The 18,519-nt window shown below is 40.2% G+C and overlaps 1 protein-coding gene across 1 annotated transcript in view; it reads right to left on the bottom strand.

Moving 5' to 3' along the window:
* The window catches only part of SLC6A18 (solute carrier family 6 (neutral amino acid transporter), member 18), a gene marked incomplete at its 5' end in the record, with an annotated part of 17,504 nt that extends 2,335 nt beyond the window's left edge, over positions 1-15,169 (bottom strand). The window contains 9 exons of the mRNA XM_010191643.1: positions 1,141-1,300; positions 2,854-3,058; positions 4,630-4,786; positions 5,404-5,532; positions 5,786-5,898; positions 10,215-10,325; positions 10,723-10,904; positions 13,334-13,471; positions 15,029-15,169. Coding sequence (XP_010189945.1) covers positions 1,141-1,300; positions 2,854-3,058; positions 4,630-4,786; positions 5,404-5,532; positions 5,786-5,898; positions 10,215-10,325; positions 10,723-10,904; positions 13,334-13,471; positions 15,029-15,169 — 1,336 coding nt within the window. The remainder of the gene's footprint in view (positions 1-1,140; positions 1,301-2,853; positions 3,059-4,629; positions 4,787-5,403; positions 5,533-5,785; positions 5,899-10,214; positions 10,326-10,722; positions 10,905-13,333; positions 13,472-15,028) is intronic.
* Positions 15,170-18,519: the final 3,350 nt, after the last annotated feature.

Below are 18,519 nucleotides of genomic sequence, written 5' to 3'. Positions count from 1 at the left end.
GAAAGAGTGATTTGGTTATGCTTGTATCCCATAGTAACAAAGAGGGAAAAGTGTATATATATACTAGCACAACGGAGAAAATACAGTTACTGTGGAATCCAGAGCCTGTTGTCATGTATGAAACCAGATTTTATTGCTACTTGTACATCATGAAGATTGAGACTAGCTATGTGGGCAGCAAGAGGGGTGTGTGAAATTGTTTATGATGTTATAGTCTGGGAGTTATCACCATTTAACATAGGAAGTGCTCCAAGGATCTTAACAGTGGATCTAAAAAAGTAACTGCAGGGACTCTAGCTGTAATTGAGGAAGGCGATTCCTTTTTTTCCTTCAGTTTCTTATTTTTAAAACCATAGCCTATGGTAAGGCTTAAGTTGAGATGATACTGAAACACCTTGATATGCAACAGCACTGGCCAAAAATAAGTTTGTTACCTATAGAGTACACAAACTGATCCATAAAAAATCAGAAGCCTCATGATCCCTGTGCATGAATAAGAATTGGAAAGGTGAAGTCCCAACATGTAACTAGGTAAATTATAGAGAGGAAAAGATTAATCTTTATTGAGAGTTGGGGAAATTTCTGGACTGGAAGGGCCCTGAGTAGAGAGAGCACATTTATTCTAAATCAAAATGAGATAAAGTTTCTGGTATTTACAATTACAGAGGATGTAAGAAAGCTTTTTAAACGAAAGAGTGCATTTAATTAGTGTCTGTGACTGAGAAGATTCTCAGCAGGCAGGTTCAGCCTTTTAACATGGGGGAGTTACTGCATGTTGCTTATTATGAAATTTGAGGGGAAAAATAATGATAAACAAAAAGTGCAAGAGTATACAAAATGAAAAGGCAATAACAGGAGGATATCTGAAAGACGGCATAACTCCTCTTGGCCAAAAAACTACAGTAGTGTTGACTTTCTAACTTTAAACTTAGGATCCCCCCTTTTGTAAGTCCTACTCAGAGACTATCCTTCCTGTTTTACAAATATAGGAGACTTGAAGCAAAGAATAACTACACTCACAGAACTGATAAGTGCTGCAGAAATAAGTTAACCTTGTATACTTGTATGTAACATGTATGGATTGAGAGAAAAATGCATTTCCCTTTTATGAGAAAAAATACTCATCTGTTTCCAACGTACCTTTTAATTTTATAGACGTATGCAACCCCAACCACTTCAAAGAAAGCGATGACTAGAAGAGGCAGCGAGCCTGCATAGCTGTCAAAAATGTCAATCCAGTAACTCCCCGAACCCAGCGTAAAACACAGAGCAATGAGGAAGCAAATAAGACATATTATACCTGAAGAAAAAAAGAAAGTATCTTTGTTACTGGAGTACTGCATTGAACTTGGTAAGTATAATTTTGTTCTAAATTGGTTTTGCTCTTGTTTTAGTGATTTTTCTTCTCTTTCCATCTAGGGAGCCACAACAAGCTGATTTTCCCTTAGGAAAGCTGATGTCACTTCTCAAACTCAGTTTTCCCCTGTGTCTTGTCCGGGAGGCACCAGTGTTGCAGGAGGAATGCACTCGTGTGATTCCAAGCATCCTTCAGTTGCTGATACTTTCAGCAGACAACCTGGGCTGTGCTGTGCTATTGCCCTATGTTAATTTTTGACTGACATAGCGAGTTTCAAGCGCCCTCATTTCTATGCAGTTGTAGGCCTGAAGCACAGGCATCTGGGGCCTGGGAAGTGTAAGGGCTCCCTGGATTTCTGTCCCCTGTTTCCTCAAAGGGCCCACTCACACCTACAGGTGTGTACATGCCTTAAGTCCCGGCGTGTATGGTTTAGGCTTCATCACATTTCTGCATATTCAGTTCCCCTTTAACCAAGATAGGGATTTGGCATAAATGAAAGGAAAGGTGGGAAGGAGGGAAAGTGTAAAATCAATTTGTATGCTCTTCTGCTCTGTTACTAAATGCTTCTGACTCTGAAGTTGGCTTTGGTTCAATGCTGTGTAAAATTGGCTCCAGACTTCTTTTTTTTTAATGCTCACAATCGGAAAGTCAGTTCAAAATGGTATGGTTACCTCATCAAGTTGTAAATGAATTTCTTTCTACATAAAAAGTTGTAAAATGAGAAGGATATAATTTAGGTGCCACAGGAGGCCTCTCAAAAAGACATGGCAGCAATATTCCCCATACGAATTTAAAAGGGCAGATTGCAGAAATGTTAATCCCTTACTTCAAACGAACAGACCAGTTTTTCTACACCTATTTCACTGCAGGATCTCTCGGACTCTCACAGAGTCTGGTTCTTGAGGAGCAGGTTGGGTTCAGTAACTGTCTCGGGTTTGAAAAGTTTCTAGTTTTGGTGCAAGAACAGGACTGCACGCACTCATTACTCGGTTTCCAGGTGTAATTTTCTACCATGGTAAATGTGAAATAATCTGTAGCAGCATAATCCTGCATGAAACAGGGGTGAATGACCTCTCTTATGGTTGTGATAGCATGGTAAATTCATGTGCAGGTGGTTATGGCTGACCAGCTGATGTCACTGGCTGCCTTAAAGTGACTTGATTAGGTGCCAAAGGCTTAAGTGAAGACAAGGCTCTTCCTGATGCCTACAACAGCTCTGAGTGAATTTAACTCCAGGAATAGCAATTTAACAAGCTTTCTTAGGGCGAAACAGCTCTTGCAAGCCAAGGAAAAAAAAAAACTGGCAAGGGCAATATAATGCTTCTGCCATAACTGCTACCTCATCTATGTGCTTATCTTCTGCAAACATAATCCACTATGAGATAACTAATTTAATATTACAAATTCTTAGCTCTACTATATTAATTAAGCAGTTGGTGGTTTGCGCATCTATAAAGAAGCCACTTTCTTTGAACAAAACAAAGCAAACACCTTACCAGATAACAGCTCTTTGGGTATTGATTTTGATAAAATTGGAAGCTCTAGAAGAGGAGTGAAGACTCCTTCGATGTTCCCAAACATAGAAGAGAGGCCCAAGCTGAACAACATTACAAAAAACAAGATGGCCCAGGCCTGAGAGCCTGGCATTAGAATGATGGCTTGAGTGAAAACGATGAAAGCCAAGCCAGTTCCTGATACACTCTGCAGAATTCACAAACAGATAAAAAAAATCCCATTATAATGGCATAAATGTAGTTTCTCATGCATACAGAATTATAACATTCTTCTATCCTTCCCTGGAGTCCAGGGTGCTGGTCAGCCTGTACGGCTCTGTGACAGCCAGCAGTCCAGAAAATGAGTAGTGGGGTGTGTTCATGGGGATTTTAATTTTAAATTGTCTGTCAGAGGTGTGTAGACAACCATAGAGCAGAATTTTAGCTTGCAGAGAGACGGCTCCAGAGTATAAGCGGATCTGAGAGTTGCAATTGAAATAGCAATTGTTTTGCTAATGCCATCTTAAATGTTTTTTTTAAAAATCTATTATGTAATAGCTGCTGGAAAGAAAAAGATGTAAAAAAGGACATGATTGCCACTCTAGTAGGAAGAGAGTTGGTGAATTATTGATCACAAAAAAAACCCTACCAGAGCAGAAAAGGCAAGGAAGGAAAACCCAATTTCAGCCAAGGTTCTTTGAATTCAGTCTCCCAAGGACATAGTTATTTAAATCTTGGCATTGGAAAATGCTAATGTTGCTCTAATTTGGAAGTAAAATATGTCAAACAGTAAATCAGAAATGGGTGCAATCAGAGGAAGCCAGACAAAACAGGAAATGACTCGTGTTAGCACTGGGATGTCGTCCTGGGACTTCTCCATCACGTGAGTACAATAGCCTGTTTTGCCATCATTGTGCATTAAGGCTATCATGCATTAGCACACTGTTTCTAGCAAACGTGTTCACCATTTTATCCCACTATTTTATTTTTTTTTCCTCAAACACCTTTCTTTCTTATTCTCTAACCATATCCCTGCTCTTTTCTCATTAGGTGGCAAGGACTTGTAACAAGGGAGTACAAATGAATGAGTAGTAAATGAGAGTTACAGGACTGGGTGGGATGACTGAAGCATGTGAAATGAGGTTGAAGAAGTAAACAGAGAAGAAACATCTGTGTTTAGTCATAGGGAAAATGTTTTAGGAGGGAAGGGAGAGGCTCATGATGTATTCTGGAAGGGTGGAGGGGGGGGACGGGGCAGGGAATAACATATTGGTGAGATCCGGTGCAGAGAGGAGGAACATTAAAAGGGAGAGGACAAGAGGAAACAGGAAGATGGAAAAAGGAAGATAAAAGAGAAGATACTTTCTTAGTGGTTTAATAGATTTGTTGATATTTTCCTAAATATGGATTTAGGAAATTCCCATTCAGCATCCTTTTTCTATAATCTTTCAGCTACCTATGTTTCCTCTGTTGTGCTAATTCCTGTAAACCAAAGTAAGACTCAACATACTGTGCATGGTAGGCTTCAGGTAGGAGCACCTCTGAAGATTCATTTCGTGATAATAATGTGTAATTTTGCATGTCGTTCCAGACAGCTGTGAGTTCAGACTCTCCTACAGCAGTGTTGTTATTTCAAATTTTGAAAAATTGTTTTGTTTCATGACTATGTAAAATATATTCATTGTAAGTGGAGTAAAGTGCAAGTATTTATAAGAAAAAGGAAGATACCAGTCCTCCTAGGTATTTTAAGGGTTACTTTGTTGAAAGCAGTTATGGTACCTGATCAAGAAATTCTTGAAGGTCACAGCTTTTCAATTTTAGTCCAGCAATTTTTTCTGGATATGATGAATTTAGGAAACTAATCCAGGCTGTGTAGTTCTGCCGCATGATGCTTTCTTCTGGAAGATCAAATTCATTGATGATACTGATAATGTTCCTGCCAGAGAAGCCAACATACCATTAGTTTAAATGTTTGCATATGATGTGACTGTAAATTTTATGCCATGTATTCAGATGTTAGTAGAAAATTGTGTTTACTTTCTGTGATGCTATTTACAATATAAAGGAAAATATTAAATTAGGACTTTATATATAAAGTACTTAAGAGAAAATATTCAGACTATTTAATGTCTTCTCTTCAGATACAATCTCTGAGTACTTCACGTAGATGCAGTCTCTAAAGCATTCCTATTTTTATTTTATCAGCTCTCCAGATCATTTCCACCACTAGTGTTAAAAACTTACTGAATCTGGAAGAAGATAAAAAGGTGGGTTTTTTTTAAAACTACTTCTAATGCTGATCGAAGATTGAGGTGTGATCCTTGATGCGCTACTTGCAATGGATTATTTTAGAATTTGTCTTGCTTCTTATGAACGCCACCCCTGATCATTCTTGCCTCGGTGCCATACTTTCTATTTTTATTAGATTTCCATATGCAGATGCTTTTCCCTTTCAGTGAAAATAAATCCTCTAAATGCATGTTTTTCAAGTAAAACATTATCTATTTCAGCATTGAAACCACAGTATAACACTGGAAATGCAAGTTTTCTCACCTGTCCAAGCAGTCCCAGTAGCCTGTGGTTGCTTTAAACCCCAAAACAGAAAAGACTGGGATGGAAGCATAGAGGGATGTCACACTGTTCACAATTGCTACTGTCACAGCATCTTTCTCACAGTCATTTCTAGAAACAGCATTCAAACAGGTGAAGTGGCAAAAAAAAGCAGTATTTTATGTGATTCTCCCAGGCATTTCTGCAAATATTATATTTTTTTAGATATTTTTCCCCCTTCCAATTAGAAAATCTATTTGGCCTTTTAGAAAGACAGAAGCTTTCAAGATCCTTTATAAATATGCTAAGGAAAGAGTTTTTAAAATTTTAGAAAATTGCACAAAATGCAGCAAGAATTTAGCCAATTTATAAGAGTTGTACTTACTTTGGTGAATTGTAGCTTGAGAATGCAATAAGCCCTCCAAAAGCCAAAGAAAGAGAGAAGAAAATCTGGGTAGCTGCATCAAGCCATACACGGGGATTTTTCAAAGTGTTCAGCTGAAATAATTGGAATAAATGCATGTATTAGGCTTAAATAAAACTCCTTTTTCTCTCCCATAGCTCATAGCTAATCTCTTCTTTTACTGCTGAAATTGAGTTGTGCTGCCATCTAAATACACTGAAAATAGAAATTTGTACAAAGCATGCTGGTAAAGCAGGTGTTTCAGAAGATGTAATTTGGTCTATTTAAATGTACATAGTAATTATAGAGTCTGTTTCATTGTGCACCTCTTCTGCCTGATGATAAAAATGTGTTTATAAATGATAGTCATTAGGCACACAGTAGGGACAGTACATTGCATTTTTCCTCAATATATTTATTTGTGTTAATCTACATACTGGATAACTTACAGTTTAAGAACATTATCTTCCTAAAACTGTATAACAACTACTAAACCTTCTTTGTTTTAAGATACAAAGTGACTCCATAGCTTTCCAAATTTGCTTAAAAAATGTTTAAGAAAAAGACTAAAAGCCCAAGCATACAAGAAAAGAATATTAATGGAAATGAGTATCTTAGATTCAAAGTACTGTGGAAACAGCAATAAAAGATAAAAGGGCAACATAGGAAAAATAAGGAAAAAAGAGAAACTGACAGAGCAAAATTTGAATTTTGGTGTAAGGGAGATGTAATAGAGGAAGTTAAACTAAAAAGTCAACGATTGTTGGATTACAGAGAAAAATACGCAATTTTAAATAGCTGCAGTAAGAAGAAATCTTACCATTAAAATAAGTCTAAACAAAAAAAGACAAAACAAGTAGTGCACCAAATGTAAATGTGCTCCGTAGATGTTAGTTTCCTGCAGAAACTAGAAAGTGGCATGTCATATTCATACCCTACCAGGTGAATTACTTTCTGATCCATTATAAAGTAGGGGGAATAGAAACCACTATTAGTTAAGAATGAGTGTTTTAAAAGACTGTTTTGACAAATGAGTCTGCAGATAGTTCAGTTTGGTGCTAGATGCAATGCATTTTTTGATTCTGACAGATACTAACCAACCTCCAATCTTTAAGAAATAGTAGACAGGCAAGCATGTCCTGGTAATGTTATTATCTGTTCTTAAGCAGGTAATTATGAATCTATATGTTATTTTCTGTTTTCAGTAATTTGGCATGTAGGTTTCAGAAGTGCCTTCAGAAGAAAAAACATGCTGAAGCTAGAAACATGTGGATGAAGATATACAACCAGAATGTTGATGAATAAACATGGTGATGAGGGAAGGAAGCATAATTACTCTACCCTGGGTAGTGAAATGTTTTGTCACTTGAACACATGAAATACAGACAGAAACTTTCTTAAAATAGAGTTAAAAAAGAATACTGGGATGCCTATGAAGTAATTCTGGTGTAAAAGCAGATACTGCTTTTCTCATAAGCAAGTGGCCAACAAGTAATGCTGCACTTAAAGACAGCAGTTCATTGAGGTAATACTTTTGTTCTCCTTAATACCAAAACTGATGTAGACAGAGCAGGCACCCTGAAGGAGTTTACAGTCTATTCCCAGTAATATATCAGGTGTAAAACTAAACAGCAAGATATGGGGAAAATCACAGATTACCCCTGTGATGTAGGATCTAGTGCCCGTGCTGCCTGATTTTTCTTCTTTTGGCTCTTTTCACCGCTCATTAAGTAGGTGCAGAGCTCTGGACACAGACATCAGTTGCCCAACCAAGTTCCTAGATTTGTTCATTGGTAGAGAACCCTCAGATATTTACAGACTCTGAAGCTTTTTCAGCTGTGAAGTACGATGGAGAATGAGACACTTATGCTCCTGAACCAACGCAGATGTCCACAGAAGCTGAACCCTGTAAAGGCCATTGCTGATGCGTGATGAGATCCCTTTTCTGCTGCCACTGATTATCTTTTTTTCCAAGAGCCTTTCCAAAAGTCTCTGTTCCAGCTCCTGTGTTGCTTCATCTGTGTACAACTTCTGCCTTCACTTGCTCAAGTGCCTGTGAGCATAACTTCAATATCTTTTTTGTTTTCTTGTCAGCTGTGCTTTCCAGGTAGCCAAGCATTTAGAGAGGGTGAGTAGATTGACAGACCTCTCCGTGTCTGAAAGTCAACAAAAAGAAATATTCATTATTTGTTCTAGACTTCAAGGAGCAATGGTGTGTCAAATGGCAAAAAGCTGAGGATGTATTTCTTCAATAAAATAAAACACAGCCTGTCATGTTCAAAATCCATATATATGTAGTTATTGGTTATGAGGTTTGTTAATGAGAACTAAAATATAAACTTGGAAAGTGAAAAAACTCATACAATGGTGGTTTGGAAAAAAAAATCAATTCAGTTGGGTGATTATGATGTGAAACTGGGTAAGTTGTGACTTTTAACACTAGGTGTTACTTTCTTTCATATATTTTCAAAAACAGTAGTGAGGTGCAACAGTTACAAGAGAGTGGATGTGGCAGCTATTACAGAGAAACTACAATTTCTGCTACTCTGCAAAGCTGGAAAATGTCTGAAAAGATTGCCGCCACTGAGTGGTGAATGTCACGGAGGTTGGTGGGGTTTTTTTATGTTTTTAAAAGCAAGCTGAAACAGGCAGTAGGTGAGCTAACCCTTTATTTTGCTAAAACTTTACAGGCCTCCTGCAAAAAGACACGACAAGAGGAAGAAAACAGCACACACTTAAGAAACGTGTTTTACGGTTTTGTACGCTAATGTGGTCTGGGTGGGCCAGGTAAATCTTTGCAAATTAAAAACCCAAACCACAAACCAAGTAATAACTCACTTTGGACCATGGCCTTTAGAGAAATATATCAAGAAAAACACATATATTTACTGGCAGCAGTGGTGGGAATAGTTTCTCATTAAACAAACTAACCGAATAGGCAATACTGATAGCGCAGTTGTGGGTAAGGGGAAGAAGAGAGAAAAGAAATGTTGTAGTGATATTCCTACTGTCTTTTTGAAGTCCTTGAAGTGCCAAAATCCTCCGTAGCAGTTGGTATTTGTTAGCTTTAACTAAGCCATCTCTCTGTCTTATGCTACAGATTTTTATGCAATAGCAACGCCCATAGCAGGTATCACTTACCAGGCTGTTGAATCAGTGTTTCCATGTTTGCAGGTAAGAGCATAGTTTCATCACCAAAGCCATCTTCAGATGACTCTTCAAGGATGTCGCCAGGCTCTGCTTCCTCAAAGGGGCTAATCATTAACAGCGGGTTGATGGCAGTTGGATTTTCATTCAGACTTCTGGCGCCAGTCTACAAAACCATCCGGCTCTCCTTTATGATGATCTGTTCCCCCTCGGTGCTGCAATATCTCCAGGCTTTGTGAACACACACAAATCTAGTTTTTTACAGTAAGTTCACTGTGCAATGATTTTAAGTCCCAAAGGTGCCTGAGCTTTTACAGAGAAACCTGACAGCCAGGGTGATACCAAATGACAACAGGACAAGTCCTGCACTGGTTGTGTTGTCTAAATTGCTTTCTTCATTAAGACACTGCATCAAGCATTTATTGTCCTGTCTAGGCCCTATAAAAAATAAAAGTAAATGTCCTGATCTCCTGTGGAGACCAAGGTTGTCCTTTCTGAGCTCTGACAGCGTTCAGATGGATGCCCATGCCTCTGGGCTTGCAGGGGGAGGGATGAAAAAGGAGTCTCATCTGAGATTTCTCTTGCTGTTATCCCTTTTCAGGCTGGTGTGTAACGTATCTCTGGGCCACTTTGCATTTTGGCGTGCTGCTAAGGACAGTGTAAAGAGGCACTTCTGACATAGCCAGTGTATGGAGGGATCTGGGACTCCTGTCCCTCTGAGAAGGTGAGAAAAAATGGGAGAGGGGTGTTCTTCAGTAGCAGTTCATCTTTCAGGGACAGAGTGAGCTACAGGACGAGGGGGAAACTTCAGCTATGAAGAAACAGGAGTAGGAGAAAATTACTTTCAACCCCAAGAAAAAGATCACTTTGCAGTGTAATTCCTCAGTTGTTTTCCTTGTGAATTCTTAAAAGATTAAATTTGTGTAAAATCTGTAGCACTGGAAGGGAAATCCCATCTTTATAACACGTAAAAGAGAGATCTCTGTTCATGAAGTGCTTCGGTTTCACTTACAGTCTTAAGACCGAGGCACCCATAACATAGTCATTTTTGCAACATTTTCTGATATGCTGTTAAATACTTTGCTACTTTTTTTCTTGCCTAAAGTATACTAAAATACTAAATCATTTCATCCCAGAAAAAAAGAGCTTAACTGAACTCTTACATACGGAGCTAGATTGGGAATTGCTGGAAAATTAATATACAGCATGAGACCTGAGGAAGAGAAAAAGGAAAAATATTTCTGGCTATAGCAGCAATACTTACATTAGGGGTGAAGAGGTAAGCCAGGCCATCAGTGGCTCCTGGGAGAGTGAGTCCATGAATAAGGAATATAGTTAGGACCAGGTAAGGAAATATTGCTGTTACATAAATTGCCTAAAGACAGACAAGACAGACAGTTACTGACAATAACATCAGTAAATCCTGTTTAAGTTATTGCAACATACAATCCTAATATTATTAGATAAGAAAGCTATAGATGAGCATTGCCATGTTTGAAAGAAGCAGAATGCACTTTTGCAGAACATACTTGTAACAGAACTGCTGTTTAAACTGTGTGAGGGGAGACTGGTAGGGCAGAAGTGTTTGCAATGGCAAAAGAGAACTGTTATTTGGAGGTACCCATAAGACTGTTATTGCTTTGTTGAACAAAGGAGCACACTGAAATGGTGCTGGTGTGGTAAGTGGGAAAGGCTTTCCTTTGTGGTGAAACTCAGTATCTGGAGAGAAGATCCTAAGTGTGGGGTAATGCACTTCTCTGTCCTTTCCGTACCTTTCCTGTGGTTTCAATTCCTCGGATGGTGCAGAGATAGACGATTGCCCAGCAAGTTGCTAAGCATAGAATGAGCCACCACTGTAACGTGCCACTCTCAGTGACATCGGGTGTTATGTTCAAAGTTTTCCTGTACCAAAAATAATTTACTGTGGTACTTTCATAACATTCTTCGTTGAGCCCTGGAAAAAAATGTGGCAAGTATAAGAATAAATTTTAAAATTGGTAATATTTTTCCCAGTCACTGTGCAGTTAGGAAGTAGTACTTTATACTAATGGAGAGTGGCAGGATGGTCTCCTGTGGTCTGCCAAATCAAATACGGAGATGGATGGAACTGGCCTTTCTGCACTGTAATGTGCAGCAGGAGGAACTTGGTGATGGTGGGCTGAGACTGCAAGACTTAGGTGAGACCTTCACCTGAACATCACCAGCATTTCTACAGGTGTTAACTTTCTAAATAGAAAAGATGTGATACTCAATGCAAGCTAAAATCTAAAATGTAATTGTGGTGGAGACTATGAAATTTTTCAGCTGTATGTCTATGAGCTGGTGGAACTGTAACAAGATGGGGGCACCTGAGGATATATCTAAGCCCTGGATCCCCTGGCTATGTTGTGGCCCTGCTGGGGGGCAATACCCAGACATCAGCCTCTTCTGTCTGCATTTGGAGAGCTATCAGTCCTAGCTGGGTTAAAGAGAACAGAGATCTTTTAAAAGAGTAAAAGAAACCCTGAAAAAAGACACCATAAAATTAATGGTAATATTGGTAAATCAACATTTTGCTCTTATTCTTCTGTAAAATAGAGCCATGGCTGGACTGCCAAGCAGTAAAAATTGACTGGAAAATGCTGATTACATTAGAAATAATCTGCAAATAGTAAATTTTTAATTGAACGAGCGCAGAAAATCCCAGTGGAGACAGCGGAGAAGATTCCTGGTCTGTAAATCTGAAATACTACAGAAATTCCTACAAAGAGATACAGTGCCTGCCTTCGAAAAGCAAGAAAAGTGATCTGAATAAGTAGTGGTGAAATCTTGACCTCAACTCTGGGATAAATTCTGGGAAAGCTGGCCTAGCTGGCAAAAGGCTGATGGAGAGGAGTAACCGTGATTGTGGTCATTGTGGCTTTATGAAACTTCTCAAACAAAACTTGGTCTGGAGCAATTACAAAGCGAAGAATGAAGTAACTTGTGAGTGTGTGATGCACTGATCTAGCCAACTTAAAAATTTACACTTGAAAGCAATTTCCTGCAGAGAGTATTGCAATCGTGATGGAGAAGTGCAGGTTCTTCCCATTTTTCCACTGGAGCTGAAAAATCTGTCCTTAAAGGACTTTTTCAATATTTTCTAAAAGATGCTTAACTCAGCATGCAGGTTTTTTGTATACCAAACTAGTTGATTAAAAAGTTGATCTCCAAAGCAGGTTTGGAAAACATTTGTTTAGCTGCCTAGTTGGGACTTCTATATCCTGAGAAATCAAAGAACCACATTTCTTAAGGCCCAAATTGTTTTCTCTACTTCTGTAACAAAGATAGGGGACGTCTGACTGCCTTCCTACTCTAGAATAGTCTGAAGGTCTCCAAAGGAAAGTTGGTTTCTGTTATGTTTTGTTTTTTTCTTAGCCTCCTACTCAGATTATGTTTCTTGTTCTGCCCTAGAGCTTGCCTCTCATGCTCTGAACAGAAAAGAAAGCTGAAAAATAACTTAAACTGAGAGCAGTCTTCTGTATCCTGCTTAGGTATGCTCTCTGTCCTTGGTCTTACTAAAGGTTTTTGTAATGGATACTGTGAATTTGGCCTGAGCCTCAAAGATTCCCTCTTTAAGTAGTTTCTCTGCTACCTCAAAAGTGTTTTGCTTATTTAGTTGCTCCTTTAGAGAGAGAGATATATATATATACACACACACTTACACACACACATATACACACTGTTATGTTGCTTCTCATTTTTAAATCTAGCAAAAGGGGTCATGGACTTGCTGGCTTTTGTTGTTCCTGCAAGAATGATGACTTTGAGTAGGCTATCATCACTCATAAATTTTTGACAGGAAAACAAGCCAGGTCTTGTGCACTACTCGGGGTCAAATTAAGTGTGGCTTCTCTTAGGGCTCTTGTGGTTTGCTGCTCTAGGACGCTGTCTTGTTGGATGTGTAGAAGTCATATCAGCATCCTACAGGAAGAAACTAAAGTTTTCCAGTAGGGTTGTGTTTGCTGTGCTGACAACTCAGCTGATTTCTCTCAGCACATCATGGCAAATGAGCTGAAAGATTCCTGTAAGAGCTTGTAATGAGTCATAACCAATGCATCACCACCTAATGAAAATGCAAAAGTCTCATTTAAAGCAGTTAAGGAGAAATGCAGTCATAAATTTGGTTCTTAATTATTCTAACAATCTCATGTGTCTTTAAGTAGTTTATGGTAACAGACGTGTGCCTTGATAAAGAGCTATTTCTGCATAGTTGGGAAGCAGAGGGCACTCTTTCAGGCTGGTATTTGTATCATAGCACAAGCATAAAAAAATAAACAGAACTTCTCTTTTCCCCCTGCTGGCTCCCAGACTGATGTTTGTGATCCTCCTTATGCTAGTAGTGGTGCTCAAAGGGGTAGTTACCTGTTCTGTTTTCATTTAGAGGACAGACACTCCAAGGAAGAGGTTCTTGAAAGGAGTTTATGAAATACCACATCACCCAGGTTAAGACTGTGTTGTAGTACAAGCTCACCAGCACTGACACCATCCACGAGCCAACCCCTGCAGAAAGCACAAGATCTCAGCTTAGAAAAGCTCAGGAAATAAAATTATCAGTCACAGCACTTGCTCTTAGAAGCTCACATTTCCTAATTTTTCAAGGTTTTCTGTTCCCACGCCTGAGATTTTCACATGAAAGATGAGAATTCGTGTCCCCAGTAGCCAAGCATTGGTGCACAGTCCCCCAGCTCACCAGCCCCCCTCCAAGAAGACTGGCACTCCTTACTTAGAAGATCAGGGTTGAAATCTCTGCTCTAGTCTATAGCATATTGTTTTCTACAACATGGGACAACTTTAATAGCAGAGACCAAAAGGACTGGAGATTCACAGCATGCTATAGCTGCATGAGGGCACTCCTCTGTCCCAAATCATCCACATATGCCCTAAACTGGTAACTGTTTTGCTTCTACAATAAAGAAGGAAGAATAGCAACACCGTGGATTCTGCTAACTTGCATTTTTGCAAAGGGAGCATGCACATGTCTAATTGTAGGAAATGGGTTTAGCTGGAGGCACCACCCTGCTGCCTGGTATTTCTTCCTTGTTGCCCTCTGGCCCTTAGATAAGTCCCCTTACCCAAACACCCTCAGAGGCATGGCTGTGGCTGCCAATCCCATTTTCAGGCACCTGCTTAAAGCAGGACATGATCCAGCAGCGCTGGCTGAAGCATCTGAGAGTTTCTCCTTGTCCCTGCAGCCAGGAGACTGCTCTCTCAAAACAGGTAGAGCCAATGGTTCAGCCCTACCATTGGAGGCTGCTTCCATTCACTTTTTGCATCTTAATGTGCATATGACACAAGATACATTTTTTTCAGTGTATATGAAATTAAATAAAATAACAAATTGCTGGTACAGCACTACACACTGGTCAGATACACACTGCTGTGCAGGTTGTTCCTTGTGCCCAGCCATGTTAAGAACCTCCCTTCAGCAGCCCCACCGTGCCCTCCTCTCCCTTAGAGGAACTTTCCCAGGTGCTTTAGGCTCTTCAGGAGCTACTAGGCTCCTGCTCCTGATTTCCTGTCCTTCTATCTCTTCTCCAGTCTGACTGTCCCTGGACAGCGAAGACTGACTCCTGGACTGCTGTGAGGGAGGAGCAAGAAGCACCAAGGGCAGGCAGCAGCAGTTAAGCTCCAAGATATGGTAAGAATGGGGTTGTGTTGGCTGGCAGAGCTCATTATCATTATGCTTTCTACAGCAAAGGCTATGAAGTTTGTACTTAAGGCTTCTGTGTGTCTGGAGTATTGCCTGATGGGAGCAATATAGAGTCATAGTTTGGAAGGGACCTTTAAAGGTCATTTGGTTCAATTGCTCTGCCATGAGAAAAGACATCTTCAGTTAGAGCAGGTTGCTCAGAGCCCCATCCAATCTGGCCTTGAATGTTTTGAGTGATAGGGCATCTACAACCTCTCTGGGAAACCTGTTCCACTGTTTCACCATCCTTACTGTAAAAATGTTCTTTTTTTATCCTCACAAGAATGAGACACAGGTCTGTAGGAAGTGAGTGCTGGGTGGGAGCCACTCAGCTGTGGTTCTTTGAGCTGGGACCCCGAGAGACGTACCGACTCCTCCCAGGTAAGGAGAGATGGCGTTCCAGGCACCAATGCTACCTTTCCTCAGGCACTGTCCGAGGGCCAGTTCGAGATGCAACAGTGGGATTCCTTCGAAGAGAAGCGCGATGAAGTATGGCATCAGGACTGCCCCTGGAAACATAATTAAGTGCAATTGAGCCCATGTGGTTATCTGCATGTCACTGAAATTACTGTTTGATAATTTGCTTTTATGACCCTGACAAAGTCCATGTAGGATGTCTTGAGAGAGGGAGCATCCCTGGGTATACCTGCCAAGTAGCATCTGATACTGGTAGTTTTGTTGGTAAAGATGTAGGAGGAAGGACTGAGTTGCTTAGTGCTTCAGGACACTTCCTGTCAGGCACTGCTACAGCCCATTATAAATAGCTTCACTATTTAATCCATTTCCCTTTCTTGTAAGCATCTCTTTTTCTCCCCCTGCTCATAAAGCACTAGGGTTTGCCTCTTCCCTGTACCATCTGTTTCCCCTTCAGTGCATTGCATCATTTCCCACCCTAAAGCTCTCAACTATGTGCTCTGTCCTCCTCTGGTAAAGCAGGATTTTGTGCTGGAGACCAAGAGACCAGGTTACTTTATTAAATGAAGTTCTGTTCAAAGCACAGAGCCTCTGGCTAATGAAAAACTGAACGCAAGACTGAAGTTGTTCTGTGAGACATAGGAGCAATGAAACCTGATTTTCTCCCAGTTTTTATCCTGTCTTTCCTGTTTTCCTAATAGTAGCTCCCTTGGGTGTGCTGTAGGCAGGCATCAATCCTGTCAGCAGCCCCACTGGTTCCTCCAAAATGATGTGCAACTCCCCATCTCCCTTGCCTTCCCTCAGGAGGGACACAATTTTGTATCTCCCTCCTTTGCACAGATACTGATTTTCATGAGACCAGGAGAATTCTTATCAACATGTTTAAAGCACCTGTCCAAATGTCCAATTAAATTACAATAGTCTAACAGATTGACGTTTACTGTCATGACCAACAACTGCTGTGACTGTGAAGCCTCTTTTCTTTGGGGAAACAAAGACAGAAGTCCTTCCTCAGCCCCCTCCCAATCCTCTTATCAGCTCATATGACTCTACGCTCCTCATTGCTTTGTCAATAAACCTGTGCCTTCTTAAACCCTTTCAAGTTTCCCGTCAAATCTCATATCTGAGTCTGCCCAGCTCTGGAAACCTCCTTTTCCTCCAGGCTGGCAGGAAGAGCAGCTTCACCATCACCATCTTTGCATCTGCTTGATCTTTGGCCCTGAGAGGGAGGAGAGGGAACGCGCAAGGATTTCTGGTCTCTTCCTGGAACAGCTCCTGTGTTTTGCAATCACTGACTATTTAGAAAGGCTGGGCAGATAACTCAAATCACTGGGGCTAGGTATTACAATAACTTTGCTACCTGTTGCTGGGTGCTGCAATAACTACATACAACACTTGGAGAAAGTGCGTTTTTTAATGGTTTAGCCCTTTCTCAAGAAATACATAGGAACAAAAGTCAGCAAAGTTTTTCTTGATGAAGGACTGTTCTTAATTTGCCAAAGGTGGAAATAAGTTTTTCTCCTTATGATCTGCTTTCTTAAGATGTTTTTACCTGCTATGAAACAGATTTGAAAAAGGAATGTCACAGTTAATTCTCAGTATGTTAAATCCTCAATTTGGATCCTCAGTACCCCTGCTCAGCAGTCCCCTTGCTTGGAGGAAGCCCTAAAGTGGTTGTTATAACCACCTCCCCCCCCCCAGTCACCAAGAAAGAGATTTACAGAGTGTGATAAGGACCACAACAGTTTCTTTCTAAGTGTTTTACCACCTGATGAAATCTCCCCTGGAGCTACCTACTGAAGATCCCCTGTAAATATCAAGGAATTTGCAAGTCCCTTCCACAAGGACTCGGTAACCTCTCTCTGTGCTGAGTCCTGTGCTCTCCTTCAAGCCTGCTGCAACATCTTCCTCTGCAGCACACCTGAGGGTGCCTGCCCAAGCTCTCCTGACAGGTCCATGCCTCGGGCTGTCTTCTGAGAAGAGCTAAATATTTACAGGATTGACTGGAGCCCTGCGGTGTGGAGCACTCGGCTTGTCCACCTGTCTGTTTTCCTGCAATCCATGCAATGCTGAGGCCTTGCTAGCAGAGCACTCCGTAAGGGACTGACCTATCTCCCATATCATATCTCTCTGGAAATAACTGTGTAATAATTAGTGCAAACTGCCCTCTGTTATCTCTCTCCCCTTTTCTGTTTGCTAGCTGAATCATTGACAGCAGAGCATGTTTAGATATTCTGCTGATAAAAGCCTGTTTACTTTGTGCTGGTTTGTATGTATCTTCAGTCATATGTACAGCATGGTGAAACATAATGTCACACTTAGAAGGAAAATATTGGTTTTCCATGAGAACAATATAAAAAGTATGCTATCTGCAAATATGATAATATGGCAGAAGATTGGGCTAAGAAGAAATAGTTAATGGAACTAGTCTTTCTTGAACCTAATTCAAATAAATGGCTTCAGTTATTCATTCCTTTGCTTTACAGTATTTTTAGGCAAAAAAAAAAATAGGAAATACATGGACAGTTTGCTCAAGCACTTGAAGCTTACTCTTTTCCACAATAAAATACCCCACCCATAGAAAGAAAAAGAATACCCGAAAGATGTCAGGTACCTAATAGAGAGTAGGAACCCTCTCGCACTGTATAGTCAAGGACTCTGTTTAATAGATAGGGGAGGATGTACCAGAAGGCAGAATTTAAGTACTTAAAAAAAAACAACCCGTAAAACAAAAGCCATGAGAAATCTAACCACGGCAAAGGCGAGAAGAAAATCCAAGAAGCAGAATGAGGAAGTGAGCTGGTACCTAACCCAGAGCGTGTGTCACAAAACAAAGCATTCAAACATGGGCACAGCAAAACCCCATCAGCACCCATATGATGTGTAGCACATGTACAGCAGAAACTCAGTAGGTTTGGCTTCTGTGAGGCATGGGAAAATGGAAACTGCACAGAAATAATCATAAAGTGCAAGTAACCAAATTATTCTACATCTGGATATTCTAGGTATATTTATACCTAGATAGTCTAGATCTATATGCTCCACAGGGAAAATAAAATAAATGACATACTTAAGATGCAAGCCCAGGAAGGAGCCTCTGAAACCAAAAATTTAGCTCCAGTAACATTTTTCCCCTCAAAAAATTAATAAGGAAAATTATAGTGATCAGGCATTTCTAAGTACCTTAAAAGAATGGAGAAATGCCTATAAAAATCAGAAGTATTACCAGGGCACAATCTAGTTGCATACCAGATGCATGACCTAGGAAAATCTTAGTCTACACCATTCCTTCTGTCAGAGAGATACTCAAGATGCACAAATCATCCATCTTGCAAGTAGATACATGCACTATTATAAGAAAGTCAAGGAAAAAAACCAAACCAAAACAAAACCAACAGTTCAAAATGACCCCACTCTGGGAGGAGTGGCTGACACGTCAGAGGGC

This window comes from Mesitornis unicolor, unplaced genomic scaffold (genome assembly GCF_000695765.1).
Source record: "Mesitornis unicolor isolate BGI_N332 unplaced genomic scaffold, ASM69576v1 scaffold48519, whole genome shotgun sequence".
Lineage (NCBI taxonomy): Eukaryota > Metazoa > Chordata > Aves > Mesitornithiformes > Mesitornithidae > Mesitornis > Mesitornis unicolor.
The sequence above is the reverse complement of the archived record's forward strand: the minus strand, read 5'-3'. Positions and strand labels throughout refer to the sequence as shown.